General features: G+C 39.1%; 1 protein-coding gene across 1 annotated transcript in view; it reads left to right on the top strand.

The window, feature by feature from the left end:
• doc2b (double C2-like domains, beta) overlaps nucleotides 1–14,799 on the top strand; it is a 143,484-nt gene extending 128,685 nt beyond the window's left edge. Inside the window, exons 7-9 of the mRNA XM_067608823.1 lie at nucleotides 2,945–3,026; nucleotides 5,178–5,274; nucleotides 8,781–14,799. Of these exons, the coding sequence (XP_067464924.1) occupies nucleotides 2,945–3,026; nucleotides 5,178–5,274; nucleotides 8,781–8,914 (313 nt within the window). The 3' untranslated portion in view covers nucleotides 8,915–14,799. The remainder of the gene's footprint in view (nucleotides 1–2,944; nucleotides 3,027–5,177; nucleotides 5,275–8,780) is intronic.
• Nucleotides 14,800–21,999: the final 7,200 nt, after the last annotated feature.

The raw sequence follows: 21,999 nt of genomic DNA, 5'->3' as shown, positions 1-21,999 counted from the left end.
AACAGCCGCCTGATAAAGAGTTGTAAAAGTTTTTATAGTCTAGGAAGTGTGTTTTGAAAGAAAAAGGATCCTATATGCTCTTTTAAAGGGCTGCATTGATTATAGAATATCTGAAAATTACATGCTTGCAAATCAAATACTCACTAATTTCTGTCGTCAGTGCCAAGTCATCAACACTCAACCAGTGAGAAAACACTTAGACAGTGTAATATTGATTCAGCACATAAAATACAGAATAAAATCAATAAACCTTCATTTTCTAATCTGTAATTAAATATATTAAGAAAGCATTATCCTAGCAACCAAACCATAGTTAAATAATACTCTTGCACTGGTTAATATCAAATAAATCAAATACAATAATATGTGTTACATATAATTAACAAATGAAGCAGAGTTTGAATTTCCATAATATCAAAATAATTAAATTGTTCTAAAACACAATAAAAGTTAACATGGGTTACACAGGTCAAGATACAAATATATTAACACATTTAGTAGCATTTTTAACTATTTTAAACATTCATTGTGAATAAAAAGGAGAAAAGAAGAGAGAGAGACACACTCAGATGGAATAAGAGAAGAGAGTGAGTTCATCAGTTCATCTTAGGGGTGCGGGGAGAGGCTCTGCTCGTGTCTGAAAGTCAAATCCCAAAACTGTCAATTTTCCTCCCGTGACTTTGCAACAGGCTGGGTTTTTAGTCCTCTTCAATGTTTCCTTGACATCCACATGCCTCGAGGTCAGAGATCATTGTGTGTGTGTATGTGTGTGCTCCTGCATCCACACATAGACAGACTGTTAGATTAATATATCTTAATGTTTATGAAAGAATTCAACTTTTTTTTTGTTCCTGGGTTCGTTCTACTACACAGCACAAGAGGCCAGCCGCAGGGCTGCAATTTGAAGGAGAGTCCTATTTATCACACGTGAACATTTCAAAGTCTTTCATCTTGCTGAGCAATGAAAGTGCAATTAATTTTCGACTCTGCTGTGCACACCTCGAGAACAAAAGCGCGACTTGTTTCGGAAGAGAGGGGCTGGCAACACTTTTCCGACAGTTTGAGGTTGAGGAAATCTCCCTGAAGCTTGAAGGACACATGGAAAGATAATAGATTTACTGACTAGCTCATGTGGGAGGGAATAAAGAAAATGTGCACTCTGTCAGATAGAGAGGACTGCATGATTTCACCCTTCCATCAGCAGTTGATGTCTAGCAAGAGTCTATATCTGATGCATCAAGTCACAGCTGTCACCTGAACAGTCAGTGGTTTGTTCTATTCTGTCGATCATGTTGGCCATATTCTTAAAAATGGATGAATGTAGAACGCAGACACACGTATGTAAGCCTACAAGTAAATGCTCTCCTTAATGGCTCTTCAGTCAATGACAAGTGCTTTTCACCAAGCTCAGAGGTTAAGATATTTTTAAAGTCTAATGGTTCATAACGCAGCTGCTGAACAAGAGTGTAATAATGGAAAATTAAGTTAAATAACATTTAAAACCATTATATTGCACAATAGCATTGTTTGCATCCCAACTTTCACTCTCAGCTTGTTTTGCCTGGGGGTCAGTAGTCCCATTATATGATAACAATTAGCTTTGCTGCAATATCCTCATCACCAACACTCTAAATCCCCACTCCAACTGGGGTATGTTTGTGAGCAATAACCCACTTAGCCTCCCTTTAAGTCTCTATGTTACCTTGGGAAATTGAAGTCTGTGTGGGTCCAGTGAGCACGTCAAAGGAAAGAGGAATGTGACGAACTACTGTAATTGCTTGCAGGACTGAAACACACCACATCAAATTGAGCATTATTGCCCAAAAAGCTCATTGCCAAATGGACAAAGGTAATACACAACATCCAATATGCCGGGTTTGATATATTGTGCTTCCTTTTGCATCATTTATGAAGGCACAGCAGAAACGAAGGTCCAAACTGCACACACACACACACACACACACACACACACAGTGGCTGTACAATCATACACATATATACCTTTACCCAGAGCAACAGTGGCTCTAATGATCTGTTTTCACCACTAACTCACAGACTGCAGTGAATGCAAACTAAAACTGATATAACCGCAATGTTGTTCTTAAACTTTTACATGTTTAGAATTGTACATGTTAAAATCAAACCAACTTTTATTTACGGTACATTGCACTTTTCACAACACAATGTCACCCAAACAACTAAAAAGAAAGCCGGTAACACAAACAATTGTCCTAAAGGAACACAATCAGAGGCGAAATAGCCTCTGAAAACTCTTATGGTAAAATAGTCTTATGGTAAAATCCTACCAAATAAAAACCTCATACTGACTAGACTCGAGGATTAGGGTTTAAAGAAACTCAATAAAGTACTGGGGATCTCCACTCTTGTAATGTATGAGCAGTATCGACTTTGGAAGTGTCTTGTTGTGATGAGGTGAGGCATCCTCACCTCTGTAATCCCATCAAGACAATAAAATGAAATTTTATTGTTAAACTAACCATGTATTGGACATCAGTCTTGATAGAGAGGAGCTGCTTTGAGAGGTGATGACTCAACAGCATCTATGTATTACTGACTAGCACAAATGTCTGTAATAAAAGCACAGGAAGAGTCTATTAAAGTCAGAAAATGTAGTAATGTAATGTGTGTAATGTAATGTAGCCATGTGGTTGAATGTAGGGCAGTACCACAGCACCCTCTGGAGGACAGAACAATATAACAGCTGAGAAAATGACAAATCCTTTTATATTGTATGTGAGGCTTTTTATACTTAACAATGGTCTCAGACAATTCACATAAAACATCAGCTTCACTGTAGTATTTTCTGTTTTTTCTTCTTGTTGTTTTTGTTCCATCTACAAAAATAGGCAGCAGTAAAAGTTTTGAGATCAGCACTGTTAAGCCTTGTATTAAGTCTTCCCTCCTGTGCTCTGCTATTCTACAGGTACCTGAAGCCTGACGAGAACAAAAAGTCAAAGCACAAGACTGCTGTAAAAAAGAAGACGCTCAATCCGGAGTTCAACGAGGTATAAACCACGGCTAATGCGCAGAAATCTTGCAGCTCCAATTTCGCTTTTGAGCTGAGTGTTTATCCTGTGTTTTTATGTGCTGAGCAACATCCATAACCCCAGGACCTGCAAAAGCCATTCGGGGAGGGCAAGGCTGTCAGTTTGGAAAGAATCACATTTTTCTTATTTCACCACTAAAGCTGACTTTTGGAGAGAGCAGCACAACTGAAGGTGTCTGTGGACGTAGGTAGAATAAGCCATAAAAGTTATCCTCAGCCAAATGCTTGTCAGTTAAGACATAGCTCAGCTGTTCTTTGGCAGCACAGATACTTTATCCAACCTCATTATCTGATTTTCTCATCCACTGAATATCTTTATATGATGTATCCCACCAAAGATTAGGGTGGTGAGCAGATGATTTTTAAAACAGTGTCAGAATGAAACTTCGGAGGATTTCTTGCAGTCATCCATTGCTTTTATCTCCAACATTTCTTTAAAGGCCCTTAAGAAAACCATGTTTCTGGCCACCAGAAGAGTTGGCAAAATGTGTTGTCACATGCTTTTATGCACTTATCATAGACTGTATATAAAGATGAACGTAGCGAGTTGTGGCATTGGAGCCGGTTTGAAGACCAGAGTTGCAGCTTATTGTTAGCGCTATCTTTCCACTTGGAGACAGGACCTTCCAAGTAATGAGTATGGGATGTTGCATTTCACACTCTGGAAACAAGCCCCACTTCCTCAGACCAAACTACACCATCAATATTTTGGATTAACAAAAGGAAAAGATGATTCACCAACTCTGCAGTTCCCCTCAGCTCTACCGAGGTCATTTCTATCTGCAGCAGGCAGTTGTTCTCAACACAAAAGCTCTAAAAACCCACTGTACACTACGAGCACCAAACAGCAGACAGACAAGTCACCGTTAACGACAAGCTGGTGAACATGGTAGAGCATTTAGCAGCTCAAAAGCAACTTATACCTTTACGTTAGTAGAGACAAAAAACATTGCTAAGAGGAGAGTGAATATTGGACTTGCATGCATCAGATGGACAGAAATAAGATTCCAAATGAATGCTTACATTTCTCCCTGTCTGCTGGATGTGCAAATAAGCAACTGCACTGTGCTGTAGCATTACATTGATGAATTCAGTATGGAGTATCAGCCTTTATTTTCTTCCAGACTGAGCATGTGCAGCTCAGGCTCAAAGCTGCACGCTTCTTTTGTGAGCAAAATGATTGATTCTAAATTTTGTTGAAATCAGAAATGCATTGTTAGTCTCTAGGAACCCAGCCATGTTTTGCAGAAAGGATGCCAAACATGTTTTGAAGGCTGAGCAGGCCCCTCAGTGCTTTGTGGCACAGGGTAGCTTGGCTCGGAAGTATCCGCCTGTTTACAAGTAGACAGCCCTGGCCAAACACACTCACAGGCCAGCGGCCTGACATTTCCTCTGACATTTTTTCCACCCATATTCCTTCATCACCTCTAGGCCTTTCTGTCAGAGCTGAGTAACAGGGTCCAAATCAAGGCATTGATTTCTCTAAAATGGAGCAGCAACCTTAATTGAACTACAGATTACAATGCCGAATATATGCTCTTCCTTCGCGTGCTGCAAATCAGAGAAAAATGCTTGTTTCATTTAGTGGACAGTGTACTTTATTGATTATTCTGTCATTCTGTTAAAGTAGCCTTGTGTGTATCTCAGATTTTATGTCCTCTGTTCTATAATCAAGATACTTCTGACACTTGTTCTATACTGAATGGATCTTTTTAAGTGTCTTGAACTAATAGGACTGGCTGAGTGTCTAACTACTTTTCAGTATGTAGTGAATGATTCCCTAAGAGTGAGAGAAGCAACTACTGCATCAACATTAACAAAAGAAATTAAAACTCAATGAGGCTGTCAGAATTGTGTGAATCAGTTTCACCAGAAAATGAAACAAATGTCAGTTGCATTCAGGTTTGTAATGATGCTCATGCAAACCCAACACCATGCAAAGGAGTGTTTTGTTATGAAGGTGGTGAAGCAGAATGGATTCTCATTTAACATGTTCAACACCTTTAAACCCACATCTTAGGCTTTGTACTTTCTGGTGATCTGAAAAGATGAGATATATTATTGTCATTATATTCTGTCATACTGATTCTCCTTTTCTGTTTCTCTATAGGAGTTCTGTTATGACATCAAATATGCCGACCTCACCAAAAAGACCTTGGAGGTGACCGTGTGGGACTACGACATTGGCAAGTCTAACGATTTCATAGGTAAGCACAGGTGTAAAGTGCCAGCTTTGCTTTCATCATAGATGATGACGGTTTGGGACAAGCTTAAATAGCTTGACTGATTTTCAGCAGCATCAGCAGCACCACTGGCCTTCTGTCCAACTGAGTCTACCATCTGCCTGGCCCCTCCTAAAGCTGAAGGCTGGGAAACAAACAAGTACTGAGCCACGCTGGGAACTATCTGGCTTACCATCATGTTTTCATGTCAGTTTGAGCATGTTGCACTGATGCCCAGACCTGCTTCAAAGCAGTTAGGAAGTGATCTTTGTCAAAGTAATAAAAAGCATGAATAAAAATATGAATAAAGGAACGTATGAGAGATTTGAAAAAAGCCTCTTAAGAATTTGAATACCTTGGAAATTTAGTTTGGCAAAATAAGGTCCACTTGGAGTCATTGAAACTCAGCCAATCACACTCCAGCCGCTGATGAAAACTGTGAGATGTGGTTGAAAGCTTCAGAAAAGGCTAGTAAGTGGATCTACAATTAAGATTGCTTTGCAAAGAATCAATTAGCGTTATAGTAAGGACAAGTTTTATGCTCTCAGTTCTTGGTGGCATGGCCTGATAATCAGATTGAGCCAACATTTCGTTTCACTTAATTTATTCAGCCTGACATCATGGTTATAGGACTCATATAGAAGGACTAATTTTTTAATATCAGTGGCAAGTGACATTTGTCCCAATGACATCATTTTCCGTGGACATGGAAGCTGCCCAGACATGCTTCAAAGCAGTTAGGAAGTGATCTTTGACAAAGTAATAAAAAGCATGAATAAAAACATGAATAAAGGAACAGTTAAGGTTTTTCACAGCAAAGAAATATGCCAATTTAAATCTGCAAAGATTCTCAGTCATTTTGGACTCATTGTAGATCCTCAAAGATGTTTCGCCTCTCATCCAAAAGGTTTTTTCAGTTCTGACTCACTGGTGGAGAGTCTTCAAGAATCTACAACAAGTCCAGTTGCTCTTGACTCAATGCTACTGGATATGCCAATTTAAGATTTGCTGTTTCTGTAGGTCAACTTACAACAACCTGTGCATCTGTGTCGATCTCATCCATACTTGTCACCACTTGTTACCATCTTCGTGGACATGTTTTTATCGCTACTTTTCATGGAGCTAGCTATATGGGAAGAGGAGGTCCACATCATGCATGTATCAATAAATACTGGGTTCTGCTCTCCAAGATAGCACCCCATTTATTCATATGAAAGTTGGCCACTGGTCTCCTGTGTTATTGGGGTGCTTAGAGCATGCACATTAGAGTTCTTCTCCAGCTGAGCTGTTTGAGAGCATGCGTGTTAGAGATTTCCTCTTCCTAAGCCAGCTGACTTGTTGGTTCCTCACACACATGAATAAGCATGAAAATAATTCAATGATACGGCTCCTCTGCACTTTACAAAATAATGTGTCAAATTCTGATGATACAAAGAGTCCTTTTGGGGTGTTTGTATATATGTTTACAGCAGCTCCTTTTGTTATGATTGTGTACAGGAAGAATTATTTCTGGGCCAGTGTGCATCACATGATCCTGCAATGGCAAGTGTAGCCACTATGCCAAAATCACCTCACAGCCCAGAACAGTTCCTGAGGGCCTGATCCACATTCTTAATCCAACCTCCAAAACTGATTGGTCAATTATTGACATATTTAAATCACTGGAAAAAATCGTACATATAAGTGTTGATTTAGAGGTCTGGGACAAGGCTACTGATGATCTGCATATTTGCCTGGCACTGAGCAGCAGTAAATAAACACATGCTCGCAAATTCAGTTCCATCCACCATCTTGCATCTCATTGGAGCTGATTCTGTGTATCCAACTTCATAAACACACAGCCGCCAGCATGCCCAAAGGTGCTCTGTCCCCAAACAACCTGAAAACTATTACCAAGAATTGCAATGTGACAACTAATGACCCCTCATAATACAATGGATACCTTAGGGAACAAGCAAATAATCAAATTACAACAAATCATTATTCACTCAGGGCCCCCCCCCCACCGACACTGTTCTGTTTGGTTAGCTTCTGAAAGACGCCCCCTCGGCAGACTCCCTCCTGCTCCGGCACCTATGTAAACAAACAACAGTGGTAGAAATTTCTCTTCTTTTTCTCATTCTTAACTTGAAATGTCAATCTTTCAAATACATCTGTATATTTTCGAGCCCGAATCCAATACAAAATATGCAACATCAGACAACAACACGACTCAGGACGCAGCCTTGGAGGGTGCCGGTGTTGAGGGTTTGGGTGCTGGAGGTGCAGGCTCCAACCTTCACCACCTGGGGTCTGTCAGTCAAGAAGCTCCAGACCCAGGAGTGGAGTGAGGAACTCAACCCTAGGTCCCTGAGCTTGGTGACCAGTCTGAGGGGAACTATAATACTGAACGCCGAACTGTAATCAATGAACAGCAGGCGCACATAATTCCCCTTTCCGATGTTCAGGTGGGAGAGGACGGGGTGGAGGACGTGGGAGATAGTGTCATCAGTACTCCTATAGGCAGACTGAAGGGGATCTAATGAGCTGGGCAGAGATGAGCAGATGAAGTCTCTCATGAGTATCTCAAAGCATTTCATCACCACAAATGTCAGTGCTACAGTCATTTAAGCAGGCTGGATCGGTTTTCTTGGGTACAGGGCTAACGGTGGACATTTTGAAGTATGTAGGGATGACAGAATGGGCCAGGGAGACGTTGAAAATAGAGGTGAACACCAGGGCTAGTTGGTCAGCACATTATCTTAGCACCCGCCTAGGGATGCCATCTGGGCCGACTGTCTTCCTGCTGCTCACACGTCTCAGAGATCTCCTCACATTGTGTTCTGAGACAGAGAGTGGGCGGTCCTCACCAATCACTGCCCGCTTCAGTTACATTAGCCATGTTGCATGCAGTGTAGGCACTCGCGCTGCTGGCCTCGAAGCATGCATAGACTGTGTTTAAATCTTTCACTGGCGCAGAGTCCACATCAACCAAGGTGTGAAGTCCTTGCCACGAGTCTGTTATCGCGGTTGCACATTTGAGCCTCCGCTTTATCCCTGTACTGCCTCTTAGCCACTTTCACCACTTGTCTGAGCTTGTAGGACACTACTTTGTACAGTGACATGTCCCCAGAGTTGAGTCCTTCGTTGTAGGCAGGTGTGTGCTTTCAGAGTCTCACAGATTATTTTATCAACCTGCAGTTCCTGGTTAGGAAAGATCTTAAGTTCACCGCAGGAATGATATCGTCTATCGTCTTGGATATGAAACACGTCACCACTTCTGTAACCACGTTGATGTCATCAGAGCTCATGTCAGCATTAGTGAATGATTTATTAACCATTAGTTACAACCTATAAACAATGTTTTTATAGAAAGTACTATGCATCATAACAATATCTTGTGCCTGTTTTCAGCTGTTTGTCCTGATAATGATTTTCTAATGTGAAACATTAGTGTTGTGGACATTGTGTCTTCAACATATGACACATACTCTCCTTGTGTCTTCTTTCAGGTGGTGTATCTCTGGGTATCAATGCAAACGGAGAGAGGCTCAAACACTGGTTTGACTGCCTCAAAAACAAGGACAAGAAAATAGAGCGCTGGCACACGTTGACCAATGAATTACCTGGTTCATTAAATGACTGAAGACCCGCATCCTGTCGTCCAACCTGTCGGCCCCCGTCCCTCCCTTGCTGTACCAGATAGGATAGGCCTTTGTTTTCCTATCTCCTCCCAGCTCTTATTCTCTGGATTTTCCTCGTGTTGGCTACAGTGACCTGTGACACCTTTTTTGGGAATATCTTTCCCCTCAGCAGGGCTCAACTGAAAATATTCAAAACCTTATTTTTGTGTTCAACAACACAATCAGTCCCTCCAGGAAATCGCCATCTTGTGATCACAGTAACTAATGCAAAATCAATCAATCTCTGCAATATTTGCGGGGGCTTGCAATTTTGCAAAGTTCCTGCAATTTCTCAGCATTAAAGGTACTACAGGGAAGATTTTGACATCAATATATCATCATAAATTTAATGTCCATACCTTGCAATGAGAATGAAAGACAAGTCCAACATGTCCATCAATATGCTGTATTTTATATTGATATTGTGTGCGACCAGGTCAGATTCACAGGAGTTCTGCTGAAGGCATTGTAAGTAACAAAGTAAGCTTTTCCAACCAAAACTTGCTTTATCAACAAAAATAACTCCTCATTTACAGTTAGCAAGGCTCTTCAACGACTCCTCTCATCATCAAAACAAACCCCATGCCTGGGGGCAAAAACAGCAAAACAGGAAGTGAGGAGGTTTATGGGAAATGTGGTCTAATCATGAGAATTAGGCTACCAACTGTCGCACTTCCCTGTGTCAGTTCAATCAAAACAACCAATGTGACACGTGATCGAATCAGGCATTCAGGGGAAATAACATGATGAAGAAAGTGCAAATTTGCAGTAACTTTGCAAATAGCATTGCAATTTCTGAGAAAAGCCACTGCAAAAGCAAGCATTTTTGATCACAACAATCACAAAAAAAAACTCAGCGAAATCCTGGAGGGACTGTCCAATAGGGGTTGCACTGCTGCTCATTTCTTTTTCTTTTAAGAGAAATTCAATTAACAAAATGAATGGTGGGCATTGTAATGTTCAATTTCAAGCTTCATAATTCTGATTTCTTGTATGATCAGTGAAGATAAAAGGAACAAATGTGTTCTGTTCAATTAGATCTTTTACAGCAGCTACCTTATTTAATTCACCACAGGAGAAAAGCATATTCATCAATCCCTGAAACAGCTTAACTTTTTCAGCACAAATATAAAACAGAACTTCAGGAGATGAGGTAAAAGAGTGGAGCTTCTAACAAAGGATGTAGCAAACTTTCATACATTTAGAGAATGCAGAAATGTTTGGTGGAATAGTTCTCATCTTCTCATATAAACCTCCATTTACAACCATTCAGTCAGCTTAACACTAATATGTCTGTGTTGTGGAGGAGCAACTGGATAAACAAATCAGCCACAGCTTTTAAATGAAGATGTTGCACTTTAATATGATTGTAAAACTGTTGGTAGCACAGCAACAACAAGCACTTTGTTGTAGGCTGGTGTTTTCATCACTTTGTTTTTAGTCATTTGGCCAGGTGAGAACAATGTAATAGGACATCTGTGACAAATAACATAAAACCTTAAAATACTGCACAAATTAAGACCTCAATATGCTACAAACAAACTATGTAGAGACATGTTGTCTGCCAGAGACTGTCCTCTGAGAAAAACAACGTAATCAGTTGTCTCAGTAAATGTCCAAATAACACATTATGTCATGTGATAAAGACCTCTAGCTGCCGGAGGAATTGGCCGTCAGAGGGAAAGAAGGTAAAAGTAAAGTTGTTAAAGAGGCACAAAGTCTGCAGAGGGAAGAGGTCAAGATGGTTGGATGGGTCAACAAAACATCAGACTGTGACGACTGCTGCTCCCCATTTCTTACCAACAGTCCACATTATTTCTTTTAATCATGACCACTATCTTAAACCAAGTCATTTTTGTGCATACACCTAACCAAACCTTAACTATAGTGATATCACATCAGAAAATCACTTTTGATGGTTTTGGAAGACACTAACAAATGACGTCGCCCTGTCGACAGGGGTCTTAGATCAAGTGTATATAAATGTGTGTGTCAGACTGGATGGTAATTTAAAAGAATGTATTTTGTAGTTCAATTTGGAAGACTTGTTGGTTGGATCACATCTAAAGTCTAACAGTGTTTAAACCTTTTCCCACACACCCCACTGCCTTCTCAGTCTCTCTCCAAGAATTGTGTTTTGTTTCAACATGATGACTTGTACAAATTGGGTAGCAGCACACACTTTCAGAAGTTACGCTCATGATGCACACACAAGAAATGCGACCAAAGTAGTTGTATGAAGAATAAAAAAAAAACGGGCATGAAAGAGAAGTTAAAACCCTGCCTTACTAACACACCTCCATACACCCGGCCAATTGCTGCGTAAGTGGGCATTCAGATTGAAATCTGCCTTGGTTTACAAAAATGCAAGGGGCTGCGTTATGGGGGACGTTTTAAAATTACAATCCAGGGAACCATTTCACAAAATATGTTCCATTTGCGAACACTGCATACATGTATCATTTGCAAATGGTGACAGTGTCCTGTTCACAAAAGATTGTCAATCACAAATTGCTGATAAATTTGTGAGTGCTACAGTCCAACCACATGGATCACAAGTATGGTGCTTCTTTTTGATGTGTCAAAATTGACACGAGAGAAAATTATCTCATGTTGCAAGTTTGGTGAAACTGACCACTGGAAGTTCATTGAAGGCTTATCAGAAGACAAAGCACTGCACAGCAATTTATCTTACGAGGAAGGATTTAACATATAATTGTTTGTTGCAACATTCGCCAGGTAAAGAGTAGACATGCAGTGTTCATGTTACAAAGTAATCTACCAGGAATATGCGCTTTCATGTATTCGATTGGTCAGACGACATCAGCACCTTGGCGGATGATGTTGTGTTGTATTCAACCTTTTTCATGTAGAGCTGTTTTCTTCTCACCGACTCCCTTTCTGATATGACAAGCACTTTGAAGTATACCGAGGCCTTCGGTCCTCGTAAACTGCAGTGCAATTTGTTGGGAGTGAGAAAGTACCATGACCAGACCCAAAAACGATTAACACAGAACAACCCCAAAATTCAAGGCTGTATGAGTATAAGGAGACAGATGTTGGCGGTTAATAGCCATACGTTCTGCTTAGAGGATTTTAGGACGACTGATGCTCATCTAATTGCTGCAGGATGACAGGTTACCAAATTTCTTTCCAATAAGCAAACTGTTTGGCGAGTGTGAACTAAATGAACCGATACAAAAATCAATTTTCCTTAAACTCATCCTCAAGGCTACTGACAGTAAACATTCATGATATTACAAACTATGATTCCCTGTGTGTCTCCATATAGACTACGGTGTCATACTGCCACCTTTTTGGATTACTCACTGATATTTCAATGCAACCCCTAAACTATAGAGCTGCCTAGTTTTGTGGTGACCCTGATATCAAGGTTTCACAAGTGTTTGGTCCATTCAGTCACTCTATCAGACTTTGAAATAGCTGCTTACGTATTTACAGTGCAAAGGAAAAGGAGAGCTAAATCAGAAATGCATTTTGAAATGGGTCATGTGCACAAGGCTGGCTGTCTGTCTCTGTTCAAAACTCACTTACAGATTTCTTAAGAGTAAGTATGTGAAATACCAGGGATTTGGACAAGATACAGTGTCTTTCAAATGGCCATGCAGGGTGTTAGCAGAGTCCCTCTGAGTCAGATTGGAAGATTCAGCTGAATGACTGCAATAAGAGTCTGTGAATAGTCTAAAATTGAAGAGGGTTATGGGTGTAAAGCAGCTGCACAGTATGCACCTGATGGATGACACGTTGATAATATCAGCTCAGAGGTGGAAACATTCCCAGTCACTGTACAGAGCAATCACATCATACCGGCTTACTTTACTGGGTAGACGGTAAAGAGCCTACTTGATAGAGACCAGCTGTAATCAACAACAGAACGTTGTTGATCACAGCTGGAAAGTTCAGTGGGTGACCTGCCTGGCGAAAATCACTTGTGAAACCACAATACCACATGATTGGGCAGGTTTATGGTGAGTGTGTGTGTGTCTGTATGTGTTTGTATGTGTGTGTGTGTGTGTGTGTGTGTGTGTGTGTGTTTGTATGTGTTTGTATGTTTGTGTGTGTATGTGTGTGTGTGTGTGTGTGTGTGCAGCTTATTGTTTACACTGGACAAAATTAGTTTCCACACAAAAAAACTCACTGACGGCATTTTCAACTGTAATGTGGATGAAAATGTACCTTCTGTATGTCAAAAGGGCCGAATTTTAAAAACGGAAAGTTTACGTCAAATAATAAAAAAAAAAAAAAGTAACAAAAGCATGTATTGTTTACAACAGCCTATTCTTGCTGAAGTTCAAGTTTGCTGCTGAAAGGGCAAACATGCCCTTGCTAAAGTCACTGCGATTGTTCAATCGTGCAATGCAAGCTTTGCTAAGATGGGCAGAGGTGAGAAGGGCAGAATTTTTAATATAATAGCCTTTTCAACAATATATGTTAAATATAATAGTATGTATATTGTTACTATGTTGTTGCATATGTTACGTTGATTTTTTATGTAAGCAGCTCCACTATAAATGTATCAAACAGAATGTACATGTTTAACCCCTTCTATTCCACAGTAACTCCTCTGAGAATGTGCACCTTAGTGCTCCATGTTGTTGATATTGTTCATATGTCAAATCTCAAGCTCTGTATTTGGGCACACATATTTGGGAATAGAGATGGTTGAACTCACAACCCAGGAGCTAACTACCAGGGGCTATGTCCAACAAGTCATATACTAAGATAACTAAACTTTTACTTCGACTTCTTTTAACCTGTTGAATTATTTATGTTTTTTTTTTCTTCGTCTTTTCAATAATATATGTTAAAGTTTTATACCCTCACGCCAACTTGAGTTGTCCTCATGGATCCGTAGGCTGGGATGCATGCCATGTATTTGTGATTTTATCAGTATGATTTTGCAGTATGATCTTTTCCGCATGCCCCCACACTCACCTTTCTTGTAAATTTGAACCGTGCACTGACTGGTAACACAGAAACGCCATACAAATAGTCCTTACGTAACGTTCAGGATTCCTGTCAGGCTTGCAATTCAGCTATCGGCTTCTTGTCATTACCTCACTGTAAGTGATAGGCCGGGCATGTTTGTGCTTAGGAGCATGTCGACTCTGTCAGTGTGGCTGACTGTTTTTATAATCACATCATTTTATCTCACTAATTACAGCTGTTGGATCTTGATGAACAGCCCTAATGTCCATTTGTAATATTATTTAATCCTTTGAACCCATAGTTTTATTATTGACAAAGTGTTATTTGACTTATTACATTCCGTTCATTTAGGGAAAAATATTTTAATGGTCCCAGACCTTCAAAGCTGTGGAATGAAGTGTTTAATGCATCACATCAGCCTCTTCAACCACATTGACTTGTGAGGCACAAACCAGCTGTGAAACCTTGTTGACATCTCAATATACTCCTTGACACAACAGTGATCTCTCTCTCTCTCTCTCTCTCTCTCTCTCTCTCTCTCTCTCTCTCTCTGATGAATATATAATGAATACAACCAACATGTGATTTTGATTTTGTAATCTGTCTGCCTTTGTATGCAAGCTCAATATTATGAAAAAAACACAACTGCATGCGTATGTTCTTGGTTTTGTCATGAGATGACTTTGCCTAATGTTTGATACTGTTTTCTGTATAAAAAAACACAAAATACACAACTGTGGATGCTCTAAGATTATGCTATAAGTCAGTCTTTCTTCTGGACAACATTTTGTACCTTTGAACACTATCGCATTGCCTGTTTGGCTGCTGTATTGACTATCTGGAAGCGTGACTTGATGTGAATTAAAATCTCTCCTTTGTTGTTTGGTTTCCTTTTTAACTCTCAGGTACTTATTTGCATTATTCTGGTGGTTTGTTGAATATATGACTCCAAATGCATTGTCTCAAATTATATTTTAGTCCTTTGCCAAATGGACAGGTTCTTGTGCATTTCCTGATTTCTCACAGTGTATTTCAGCAGAAAATGCTTTTCTAAGAATAGCTAATCGTTTAAATTTAAGATGCACTAGGTTTCATAATGCTTAATTATATAGGGTCATTTCAGACTTGGAATTTTCTGCTATAATGGTGAAAGGTCAATTCTTTCTGCACACTGTGATAATTGATGACGATAAGAGAGTTGGTGTAAGGTTGCAATTAGAAAAGTTTGCGTGTTACTAACTTTCCTTGACTTCATTTCTGTAGCTCAGATCAGGGTCTATGCCAATGGTGCTTTCAAACAGCAGGTGGTTCCTGCCAGCTCAGTGATACCAGAGTTCTGACTGGGAAGCAACAGGAAGCAACATTACTGCTGTGTTTCCTGCCAATACAAGACCAGTGTAATCACGCAAGTTTATGCCAGTCTAGCTATGCAAGAATAGCATGCAGAATATCAGAAAAGACTGATGTGTATCTCTTATTATGTGAAGTTTTCCACATATCAAAAGAATGAATCTAGATGAATACTTGTTAATTTGCTAATGCCTTCTGCTACGATGAGAGCTTAACACCGATGCGAGGCATTCCTGCAGTAAGTAGGATCTTCTCTCCGACAGTGCTGTTGTTTAGCAGGTGACATGTTCACCACATTAACCATCTAAGTTTAGTGTGTAAGCATGCTAACATTTCAAAATTTGACCTAACAATGGCACTAGATTAAAAGTTAAGGAATTTCCAAAGTTATTGCAATTCATCCTGAGGGGAATATGAAAGTCTCTTCAAATTTTAATGGCAATTACTTGATGAGACATCTCACTTACAACCACAAACGTCAACATCATAGTAGCGGTAGAGGAAAAGTCAGGGGATCCCCAAAGTTATAACGATATGTCAACCTCACAGTTGTGTTAAATGAAAAGTCAAAGGATCACCAAAATCAGGAGGATTCATCCTCTGGGGGTCTTGAATGTCTGTAGGTATAAAATCTCATGGCAATCCATCCAATAGTTGTTGATATTTCAGTCTGGACCAAATTGGTGGACCAACTGACAGACCAACATTGCTATCACAAGAGCCATGCATGAAAATATGTTACATTTTAGCAGCGTATGTATTATAACATTAATCCTGTAGAGAAACAAATGTACAGATTTACTGCAACATTTGAATTTGAAATTATATTTTCTCTTCTGTGATTTTTAGTATTGTGCTTCCATACATATTGGAGACTCACAAGGTTTTTAAAAATAAGATCAAAATTGATCAGAGTGCAGAGGCTGAGATATTCTGTATTTAAATTGCTAGAACAAGTCATGCTCCAAAAACCCTGCATGCTATATTTCCCATAATACAACCAATAGCACCCATTCAAAGACCTTCCTGCCTTGTAAGCGCCTACGTTTTTCACACTCCACAACTCCAGTTTGTAATGCAGGCTTTCTGTTATAAATTTGGTGGAGTTATCCTTTAAACATCTTGGCAATTTAATATTACTTAACAAATCTTTATTTGCAAACCACATTTATTTGCAAATCACTGCCACACTCATGACTACACAATTAATTAACCTTGCACAAACCTAATTTTAAATAGCAATTAATGCCACACCAACATTCAGACAATCCAGATAGTGAGCATCAAACCTGGAAAACTCCATTGCAAGGTGTATATACTATAACTTTCCAACTTGTTCTCTATCTTGCATTGAGAGTTTTTTCCCATTCAAAGCCCAGCTGCATTCATGGCCACTGAAAAGGCAATTTTTCAAATGGTATTCCCCTGTAAGGACTTTATGAGGCATTTCAAGATACTGATCTCCTTTTTGTGCCTTTGGCCAAGTTACTCTTGCAGAAGTCCATATGACTGCACAGCTCTAATTCAAATGCAGGGAACAAAAGAAAGTCAATTAGCTGTGTGACTGCCTATTTCTTTGTGCCCTCCTCCCCTTATGCAACACATCATAGCCCTGTGAAAGAGTCTGAACTCTCTGTCAGCAACATTCAGGTACAAATACCCTCCAACAAACTTTTCTCAGATGATCAGTACAGTGACAGATAACAGCATTTATCAGTATCAGCTGATTTCCATGCAACGACACACTTCGCTCTGACATTGTGTTTGCTAGGAGAGAATAACATACAAGTAAAGTTCAAGCAGCAACTACCACAGTTTGAGGCAATGTCACCAAAGGCCACTAGATGCTGGCTCCAAAAAAAAAATGTGGCTCCAATTGACTCCCATTTAAAAAGTGTCAACTTCTCCTTTAAGTCAATAATGTAAAAGTCATTGTGGTCTCAGTCGCTTATGATTAACAGTTGATGGCCAAATATAATTATATAGGCAACAACTTGGTAATCAACTCACTTACTGATTATCACAATAATATTTTGTTTTAGTCAGTAAAACTGGAGCTTTTCAGCCTTTTATTGTTCTTCCAAATTTACATCATTAGAAACACAGATCATTTGATTGCAGATTTATGCCTTTGAACACAACAGAAAACAAGGAAATTTGAGCTTTCAGCCATTTGTCTAACAAATGGAGAATGAATAAAATGATGAACGAGTGGCTTTGGTGGCTCATTGAACCCTGTGTCTGAACTCTGAGGACTGTGGGTAAAAAGGGAAAAAGAGAAAATTACAGCTCACAAGACAGATGCAAAAATAAAAATAAGGCATTTGAAAAGAAACGTGAAGCCAAGATCAATATTCATTTTTTTCACAATACTCCTGAAGGTTTTCAGTGTAATATTTCTGCTTTAATTAATATGATTAATATATATAAGCAGGGGTTGCTAACTAGCTTTAGCTGTCAAATTAGTGGCATTGTTTGTGCTTTATCAAAGCACAAAGTAGGCCTTTCATCAGTAAAGATTAACATTAATTTCCCATAGAAAACACAGCACTAATAGTTAGCCCATGTGGCATGTTTGTTATTGTTTACTTCTGTACTTGAACAAGCATATTGAGGTAACTTTATGCTGAATTGCAGGAAATCAGACCATGGAACTGAAACCAAAACTTTCTGACATGCTAGAAATCCAACCAATCATCCGAGAGCCAGATCGTTGATCGTTTGGGTAATCAATCAGATGTCGTGCCCTCAAATGCACATGAAATGACAACTGATCTGGCAGAAAATCAGCCCAACTCTGAAATTTGGGATTATAAAGTCCACACAGTGTCTAACCAGCTTTAGAGAGAGCAGAACATTATGTTTATGTGTACATACGACATTATGTCTTCTGCATGTTGTAATCTAAACATATGTCAAAAAATAACAAAACTGAGCAAGTAGTGGTTGCTACTAACAACAGACCACCCAACTGAAACCAACAGCTGGTGGAAGAATACAATGGATGAGGTATAAACGCCCATAATTCAAGTGCAGCCGACAATTTCATTCTAATCTTTAATGCAGTTATAAATGTATACTATTGTGATGTAGCTCTATTTCAATAATAGTCATTGTGTTTATCTAGTAAAATAAACTATGTCAGTTAAAATTACAAAATAGACTTCAAAACTAGGTGTTTTATTTAGATGTTGACTTTCCAAAAAGATGACTACATCATTTTTACATTGTTTCTACACAATGGTTCTTGATTAATAGTTGCAGTTCTTATATAACCTGTCAGTTTAGGTAACAGGCTTTGCCATTTTGTGTTCCTGAGGGTGTACAAAGTCCATTCATCCACAGAGAATTGTGTTTGCACAGATCACAGTTGTGTGTACTAGTGGAGGGAGGTATTTCTAAGACGTGGGCTGAGCCCTGCCAACACCCTGGTTGTTCTCAGAATTTCATCTGGGTCACGGGGAAGAGATTATAGCTTACCCCTGTCCTCCATTTTACATGCCTCTGTCTGAGGCTCCGCTGCTTCTTAAATGACATCGAATAGCAGCACAGCAACTGCATGCAGAACGCTTTCAGACTCAGTGCTGTCTCAGTGTTTAAACTTTTTTTTTTAAGCAATGAAAATATCTCAGATCCACAAATTAAATACGTGAAATTCAAATTGAAACACATGGCTCCTATAATCCTTGAGCAAAGGCCAAAACTCTGATCACATTATTTCTGGAAAGGAAGAAGTAGACTCACACATTCACTGTGGATTAATGGTACAAACCGACAAAACAAATACGTCTTCCTGTTCATCAGCAGCCGTTCAGTGCAACACTCCTAATGTTTAACTATCTTTACAGTTTATCTTCTCAGAAAACACATTCTGATCTAATCTCCATAACTAAGATTGCCAAGAAACATTTTTGCAGGTGGAATTACCTGAAAAATTTTAATCACATATTGTAAGTAAACCTTCATATATGTCAGTATCTTTACAAGTTTAGTGGAATGGACTGAGCCAGTGGTTCTCAACCTTTTTGGCTTGTGACTTTTTATAGCCAAGCAGTGCCTACAGTATGACTTGAAACAGGTTGCATTTGTAAAAGAGCTGTAATAGTGATATTATTTTATCATAATGTTTCATTTTAATAGTTTTTAGAGGCCTGAAGAGGTAAAATTCTCCAATATTTCACAATAATAAAAGATTGAGAAACGACAGAAAAATAAACAGAATTTTGTGTATCAAAAAAGTTTTTTTCTTCTCAGTCCTAGCTTGTTCCTAAGTATCTTGTGACCCATTGGTGTCTTGATATACATTGTGAAAACCATTGGCACACTTTGAGTAAGTACTCAAACCAGATACCTGGCCAGAAAATGTATAATACTGATAGGGAATAGGATATTGTCGGAAAAACACATTAAATTGTTAGTGAACATTTTGCATATTCGTTCGATGTGAACCATATAAAGATGGACATAGTGAGGTGTGACGTCACACATTGGTTTGCATTGGAGCTGGTTTGAAGCCCAGAGTTGCTGCTTATGGTCGGCACCATCTTTTCTGTTTGGAGCCAGGACCTTCTGAATAATGAGTGTGAGATGTTGCCTTTAACACTCTGGAAACACGCCCTGCTACCTCGGACTGAAGTGAATAATAACTTACTGGGAACTGCAGCTAAATTGAGTTAGCAGAGCAGGTTTCATAATCAAGTAACATTAACTTTACCAAAATATTGCAACAATAAACGACTCAGTGTGAGTCTTGGAGCCGGGGAGAGCAGCAGGTGAGCCAACTGTCACTCACAGCTGTCAATCAATGCCCACAAGGCAACCGTCCAAGCTAATATAAGTCTTCAAATCTTATTAATGGAGCAATAATTTCCAAAATGACCACAAGCACACTAATTAGAGGGCCCAAATCTAGCGACCATTGAGACCATAATGATTCATTGAAAAAAATTACTGACTTAGCATTTCTAGAGAGAAGTTGACACTTTTTGAATGGGAGTCAATCGGAGCCAGTGATTTTTTGGAACCAGCATCTAGTGGCAGTCAGTGGTATTGCACTTTAAGGTGCTTCTGCATTGGCCTCAGCCTCAAACTGAGACAGGTTTGCTCTGCTCTGTATCACCTGTCTCAATGAATCCTCTTTTGTACTAAGCTTATTTATAATGTGAAAATCAAGTGGGAGAAATTTTCTATAAATAATCTAATGAATAATCACACGATCTTTCTTACGAACCATTGCAACCATTTTGAATCACAATCAGAAGGAATTATTTCTGGGCTTATAGATTTTTCCACTCTTTCAACCTTTTAGCTGTTGTTTGCAGCTTTTCAAATGGCTCCATATTTTCAGTGAGGCAATCATCATACTGCTGCCAGACTTTAAAAATGTCCCTAGCTCAGCTGCTTTTGGCTGTCATTTACGTGCTCTTTTATGCATCCCACCTCCACTCTACCACCTCCTGCGTTAATTCAGCTCTTACGACGGAGATCCAGCTCTATGAATGAGCTTCCACCAGCAGGATCTCTACTTTGGTGTTTTGTAAGTTTTTATCTTCCTGTGTAATGGCTTGATGTCACACTGAGATGTTTTCAGTGCAACTAAAACGAAAAAGTTTTCAGTGATCTAACATTTTGTGCTAGCAGCTTGAACTTAAAGAGCAAAGTTCTTCTCTCCCGCAGAGCTCGTATTCTCCATCAATCAAATCACACAATACAAAAAAAAAAAGCATTGTTGAGACCATGTTGGACATAAATGTTTTCACTTATTTGGATTTTTGTTTTTTATGTTTATTTTCTGTTTAATCCATAAATAAATTCAATCAATCATCTGTACTCTTTTACACTTAGGTTTTAACTTAGTTCAATTTGCAACATTCAATGCAGTCTCCCTAAATGGAAAAAAGCAGAAGACACACAGTAACTGAAAAGGATCATGCAAAAAGCATCCGTCGCATTAAAAATAATCAGGAGAGCCTTCTCTGTGCTGCTAAAAAACACATCTTGAGTGATCATGCCTGGAGGCTGTAATTACAAGCATATAAGCTACAGACATGATGGGCCACACTGTCATGAAGGGAACCAACTTGTTAAAAGGATCCATCTTTTTGCCAAATGCTAAATTTGTGGACTCTAAGGACCACATGCTGTTCTCATGTTGCTTTCTATTCCTGTAATAGTGTGGTTTTAAGTTTGGTACCAAACTGCAGAAGTGTCACATGAGACCAATTAAAAACAAATTTATAACATGTTATAAGTTACAGGTATAAATATAGGACTATTATAACCACAGGTTACGTCCATTGGCAACTTTCAGAGGCAAGACAGGAAGTAGTATATCTTATATTTAGGGAGGCAGAAAGTAAGGGTGTAGAGGGTGGAGTGGTGGATGGGTATGTATTGTGTTGCCACTTTTGTGTAGACGTTCAGATTTTATCTCCCATCACAGACCTGCAACTGACATTTTTAAAATCTTGACCATGACCTTTCCCTAATCTTACCCCAGTGTTTAAGTCGCCTAACCGTAATCATACATCAACTATAGTTTATCTGCCATGACCACAATCATTCCCCTTAACGCTTCCAGTTGCTGTACTCAGATGTCATCGTTTTTTTTAAATATATATATAATGTTCCTACCATATAAATCTGTTGCAGATTAAAGTTCAAGTTTATTTGTATAGCGCAATATTAATATGTTTTGTATAATGTTATATAAAGCAATTTCAAAGTGCTTTACAGAGTAATAGAACAG

Source organism: Thunnus thynnus, chromosome 13 (assembly GCF_963924715.1).
Source record: "Thunnus thynnus chromosome 13, fThuThy2.1, whole genome shotgun sequence".
In the NCBI taxonomy this organism is placed as follows: domain Eukaryota; kingdom Metazoa; phylum Chordata; class Actinopteri; order Scombriformes; family Scombridae; genus Thunnus; species Thunnus thynnus.
The sequence above is the reverse complement of the archived record's forward strand: the minus strand, read 5'-3'. Positions and strand labels throughout refer to the sequence as shown.